The 6,000-nt window shown below is 34.5% G+C and overlaps 1 protein-coding gene across 1 annotated transcript; it reads left to right on the top strand.

The window, feature by feature from the left end:
* Nucleotides 1–222: 222 nt before the first annotated feature.
* LOC143546546 (putative LRR receptor-like serine/threonine-protein kinase At5g48740) lies at nucleotides 223–5,948 on the top strand. Its single transcript, XM_077038197.1, has 15 exons — nucleotides 223–376; nucleotides 462–1,008; nucleotides 1,658–2,109; nucleotides 2,489–2,606; nucleotides 2,713–2,781; nucleotides 2,862–2,930; nucleotides 3,021–3,089; nucleotides 3,183–3,254; nucleotides 3,341–3,409; nucleotides 4,088–4,541; nucleotides 4,627–4,753; nucleotides 4,840–4,908; nucleotides 4,986–5,175; nucleotides 5,255–5,387; nucleotides 5,640–5,948. Exons 1-15 carry the CDS (start codon nucleotides 301–303, stop codon nucleotides 5,856–5,858), a joined length of 2,733 nt encoding a protein of 910 aa, XP_076894312.1. The 5' UTR covers nucleotides 223–300; the 3' UTR covers nucleotides 5,859–5,948.
* The last annotated feature ends 52 nt before the right edge of the window (nucleotides 5,949–6,000 follow it).

The raw sequence follows: 6,000 nt of genomic DNA, 5'->3' as shown, positions 1-6,000 counted from the left end.
TGATGAATTACATCATTCTTAATTTTTTATTAACATAAAGAAAAGGTGAGAGACGTTTCTTGTAATGATAAAGTGAACGTTAGATGATTGAAATAGTAAAATCACTAGCACGCTTTCATTATCACTCTCCCTTCTTTACTCTTCCAAAAAGAAAAATAAAACCAATAAAATATATATTTTTCTACCCAAAGTTATATGGTTATTCTATTTATTTGATAATAACATACACTAGTTTTTTAGCCCATTCATTTATTAACCTGTGTTGTTGTCTCCAACTCCTAAATCAAACCTTTGAATCTCATGGACCTCCATAGGTGTTTCTTCATTGCTTTCCTATTTCTAGTATACTCAAAACTCACTTCATGTGATCAAGAAGGTACACTAATGCTCACTTCATTTCAATTACACCTTATAATATTAACACTATTGTATATGTTCATAACCATGCAACTTTTAAACAGGTTTTTGGAGTTTATCATGCGGAGCAGCTACAAATTTTATTGATTCATCCAACATTTCGTGGGAACCCGACAACAATTACATCACCAAAGGCAACACAACAACGGTTAACCTCAACGACAGTGCCACCTCATCAACACCTCTTCGGTTTTTCCCTGATCAAGGAACCCGCAAGTGTTATAAGCTACCGATAAACTACAACTCCATATCGTCTTTGATCCTTATCCGGGTTAATTTCGTGTACAAAAACTATGATGGGCTTCAACAACCGCCAATGTTCTATGTTTCTTTAGGAACAGCCATTGGTGCTAATATTAACCTTGCGGTTAAAGATCCATGGGTTGAAGAGTTCATATGGCAACCTGACAACAAGGAGATTCTTTTGTTATGTCTAAACTCGGTCCCAAACGGTGGGTTTCCCGTCATTTCTTCCATTGAAATCCGGCCGGTCCCACAAGGAGGTTACTATAGTGGGATGGAGGGTTTTGAAAATAAGTTGCTTAGGAAACGCTACCGGCTTAATTGTGGTTGCACTAACGGCTCTATTCGGTATGATCTCTTTACTATGCTTATGATTAGAGGTGACAATATGAGCGGGTTGGACAGGTCATAACATGTTTGGGTTGAAACAGATCCACAAACAATTTTTGTTCAGTTTTTTGTATTTTAGATAACTTATATGTGATTACAGAAGTAAATAGTTGCACTAGTAGTTTAAATCTTTATATATAACAATTTAGGAGGTTTTATGTATTGAACATGGTTTTGGACAACTTGCACTCTATTTGAAGGGTACGACCGACCCATCTGGACCGCTCTTTTTGTAGTATTTTATTAGTATGGGTCAAAACAAGCCAAATTGCCAGATCAAATTGGGTAGTTTTGACCCACAAAAGAATTTGGTTCATTTTTAGTTTTTTACAGCAATTATAATGTTAAGCATGATTACAAAAACAAAATTATTAAAATGATGAGCTTTAAATATAAAAACTTAGAAGATTATATGTATCAAGAGAGTTAACATTTGGATTACTTTCACTTGATCTAAAGGGTTCAACCCATTTGATCTGTTCCTCTTTTAGCATATAATTTTTTTATATTTGGCCCATTTAATCCGGTCGTGATATTATACAACTGAATTGCCTTAATAACCAAATTTTCTTGATAATTTTCTAAAATGTGATCACCTTAATTTCAGGTACCCTTTGGATCAATATGACAGAATATGGGATGCTGATCAAGATTTTTCGCCTTTTCACACATCAACCGGATTTAAGAACATGGGTACTTTTAATACATGGGGTCTAAACGAGAGTCCTCCTCAACCCGTTCTTCAAACAGGCCGAGTTTTGGCTAGGAGAGAAGGGTTAAGTTACAACTTTGCCCTTGAGAATAATGGAGATTATTATCTAGTCCTATACTTTGCAGGGATTCTTCCGGTTTCTCCTACATTTGATGTGTTGATTAATGGGGAAGTTGTTGAATCAAACTATAGTGTAGAAAGCTGGCAAGTCAGGAGTTTGTATTTCTTAAAGAGAGGAATTGAGAACTTGAATATTACTTTCAAAGATATTAACTTCTACCCACTTGTAAATGCAATTGAGGTGTATGAAATTGTTAACATACCTCCAGAATCATCTACAACCGTAGGTTAGCCTCATCCTCCAATATTTTAAGTTTTTGAAAACCGTTGGTTTTGGATTCTTCAGTTTGGGTACGGTTCGGTTTTACCATTTGGGGTTCAAAATTTTGGGCCCAAGTTAATGGGTTGGGTCTAAATCTTTTTGTTAGTTAATGATCAGTTGATTATTATACATTTGGCCTAAAATATGTAGGTTGCACTATTTGTTAAATTCTTATTAAGTACTTAACACTTGAACCTAAAAATATTTTGGTTCAGTTTCTTCAGTTTTAATTACAACCGAGAATTCAGTTTTTACAAAAACAGAAAACCAGGCATTCGGTTATTGTTTGGTACAGCATTATGAAGCATGTCATAAAATTATTATAACATACTTTTATTTAACAGTTTCAGCTCTTCAAGTAATTCAACAGTCAACTAGGTTGGATCTAGAATGGGAAGATGACCCGTGTTCTCCAACGCCTTGGGAACACATACAATGTGAAGGAAGTTCAGTCACCTCATTGTATGAAATGATTGTGTTAAGATTAACATCAAAGTTAACTTTATTTAGATTTTCTTTTTCATTTTAATTTATAATTACCATTTTTTTTTCTTGACTTGTTTTGTAGGGAACTATTTGATATCAATTTGAGGTCAATCAGCCCTACATTTAGCGACCTATTCGATCTAAAAACACTGTGAGGAACTAGAAAACAGTGTACAAGTAAATAATTTGGTTTAGTTATATGTAAATTTTAACATTTCATTATATTGGCAGGGATCTGCATAATACGTCACTTACAGGAGAAATAGGAAACATTGGCAGCTTAAAGAGTCTTGAAAATCTGTAATGCTCGTAACTTAAGTTCTGATTCTTAATTGTTTCCTAAATCAAAGAACCATAATCAAGAAGTTTTTTTGCTAAAAAAAATTGCAGGAATCTGAGTTACAATAAGCTAACATCATTTGGCACTGATCTAGATGGCTTAATTAGCCTTCAAATTCTGTAAGTTTCATTATAAATTAACTAAAAGGATGGTTATAAAGCGTTCTTATATGATCATTTATTTAAAGTGTTAGTTTCACTATTTTTATGTAGGGATCTCAAAAATAACAGACTAGAAGGATTAGTTCCTGCAAGCCTTGGAGGCATGAAGAATCTCCACCTATTGTAAGTTAATCATTAGTATTGTTTTTTTTACTTAACTAACTGAGAGGCAACCTATCTTACTTCCACCAACTTTTATGGATTACTAGGGTTCTAGAAAACAACCAATTGCATGGCACGCTCCCGAAGGCATTAAATAAAGATAGTCTTGAAATAAGGTATGTCCTTTAATAGTAGAATCGGTTGATTCAGGTTATGTTTTAGCTTTAACGGGTTATTGTGTCAAACAAGTAAACATATTTTAGATAGAAACACTAAAAAGGTATGGAGCTTTAACACCTAAAACTAAGCTTGTTTAATAAGCGAGCCCAAGCTTGCGCTTCACCTATCGAGCTCAAGCCAACTCGTGAGCGTAAACGATGCTATTATTATATAATATTTAATTTGTTTAAATTATTATATATAAAATGATGATAAAAATGGCTAAATTATATATACTATGCTATAAATAAAATTATTTTAATAAATATATGTATATAAAATAATTATAAATGGATTTAATTCATTAGCAAATAACAAAAGAGCCAAGCTCGAGCTTTTGTAAATTAAACAGTGAGCCTAAGCATAGGCAAGCTCAGGCTCGACTCACTTATACCTCTAGTTAAACGGGTTGAAGGTCCCCCAAGATGCAAGTTTAATGGCTTAATGCATAAAACCTATCAAACTGTTTTATTCAAAAAAAAATTATATTTTGTATGTGTATGTCAGTAACCATTTATTACAGAAAGCTAAAACTTCTTAACAAGTTCAGGCCAACCTAAGCGACCCGTTAGACCCGGTTACACAATCCGCCTATTTTTTTTAGAAACTAGACCTAACACGAAGATATTGTGCAGAACCTCAGGGAATCTATGTCTTAGCTTCTCGATGTTAAAATGCCATAATGCTACAGCAAATTCTACAATTGATGCACCAAAAGTCTCTGTCTTTGACAAGAAGAAGCAAGATCTCCAGAGTCATTTAGTAGTTGTACTTAGTGCACTTGGAGGAGTACTTCTAGTTATTATTATTGTATTCATTTTAGTTTTCTTATACACAAGGAGGAATAAAAACAAAGCAGAATCAAAAAACAAAGAGAGTTTGCAAGCTGACCTGCAGATTATGACCTGTAATACAGCAAAAGTCTTCTCCTACAGAGAAATCAAAGTAGCCACTCGCAACTTTAAGCAGGCTTTAGGCCGTGGTAGCTTCGGGTCAGTTTACCTTGGAAAGCTTTCAGATGGCAAACTGATAGCTGTCAAAGTTAGATCTGATAAAACACAACTTGGCTCCGATTCTTTCATCAATGAGGTCTGTTAATTATCTAAACTTATTCAGGAATCTGTTAATTATCGACCTGTCCAGATTCTCACAAATTCTAGGACTGATGTTGTAGGTGTCCATATTGTCATCGATTCGTCACCAAAATCTTGTATCTTTGGAAGGTTATTGTAATGAATCAAAGCAGCAAATTCTGGTCTATGAATATCTACCTGGTGGATCCTTAACCGAGAATCTTTATGGTAAGCCATTCACTTATCAACTATTCAAGTTCTTCCTATAAAGTATAAGCCCTACACTCCTATCATTTATGTTGCTCTTTTTTCAGGAGCAAAAAGCAAAAGAGCAACATTAAGTTGGGCCCGTAGACTCAAGATTGCCATTGATGCTGCAAAAGGTACAAACTCGTTATCCATTATTACGACTGGTATGTCATGCAAAGTTCAAACTCATATTGTTGACTTCTATAAAAAGGTTTGGACTACCTGCACAATAGGAGTGAGCCACGGGTCATCCACCGTGATGTGAAGTCTAGCAATATATTGTTGGATGGAGATTTAAATGCTAAAGTTTGTGACTTTGGTCTATCGAAGCAAGTAACTCAGGCAGATGCAAGTCATGTGACCACTATGGTTAAAGGCACTACTGGCTATCTTGATCCCGAGTATGTTTTCTTTTTTGTTAAACTCCCTATCAACCAAGTCTATACGGTAACAAGAATATGACATTTTAAAGCTATGCAGATATTATTCAACCCAACAATTGACTGAGAAGAGTGACGTTTATAGTTTTGGAGTTGTTCTTTTGGAGCTCATTTGCGGTAGAGCACCATTAACACGAACCGGATCACCAGACTCATTCAACTTGGTTTTATGGGTATTCAAAATTCTTCTCAATACCTTCTACGGTTGGGTAGAAAAAAGAAAACAATAAAAATAATTAATGTGTAAACTATGGATCTGAAAACAATACCATTACAATAACAATCTAAGTTTTGAAGAATATGAATAGGACGTTGTATGCAATAAAAAATAAACATTTGAGAGACTATAGCCCCCTTGCTTGACCAGCTCACATTTTAGAAAACTTTTAATTTTGACCCGTTTGACTAAACTGAGAATTTGGCAGGCGAGGCCCTATCTGCAAGCGGGTGCATTTGAGATAGTAGACGAGAGCTTAAAAGGAACATATGATGAGGAAAGTATGAGAAAAACAGCTACTATTGCATCCAGGTCTGTAGATAGAGATGCATCACAGAGACCAAATATTTCTGAAGTAGTTGCTGTGCTTAAAGAATCCTACAGCATCCAGCTTTCATATCTTGCAACTGCTGGACTTCCCACTTGAGAGAGAATACTTTACGAGAAGCATTAACTTTGTAGAGAATCATGTGTATTATTTATTGGATATATATCTTACTAAGCATCGGCACAATATATAAAATAAAAACAGAGAAATTTAATCAGCGTTATAAAATAACAGTATTAAA

This window comes from Bidens hawaiensis, unplaced genomic scaffold (genome assembly GCF_021521415.1).
Source record: "Bidens hawaiensis isolate Kalapana, Puna unplaced genomic scaffold, B.hawaiensis_p1.1 tig00014401_1, whole genome shotgun sequence".
Taxonomy (NCBI): domain Eukaryota; kingdom Viridiplantae; phylum Streptophyta; class Magnoliopsida; order Asterales; family Asteraceae; genus Bidens; species Bidens hawaiensis.
This window is presented reverse-complemented; position numbering and strand designations above follow the sequence as displayed.

What these genes read in the sequence shown, in the direction of transcription:
- LOC143546546 (XM_077038197.1), top strand. Translation starts at nt 301, where the DNA reads ATGGACCTCCATAGGTGTTTCTTCATTGCTTTCCTATTTCTAGTATAC. An exon ending in AAAGATAGTCTTGAAATAAG is followed by an intron (nt 3,410 to 4,087) that starts GTATGTCCTTTA and finishes GATATTGTGCAG; the next exon opens with AACCTCAGGGAATCTATGTC. An exon ending in ACTGGCTATCTTGATCCCGA is followed by an intron (nt 5,176 to 5,254) that starts GTATGTTTTCTT and finishes AAAGCTATGCAG; the next exon opens with ATATTATTCAACCCAACAAT.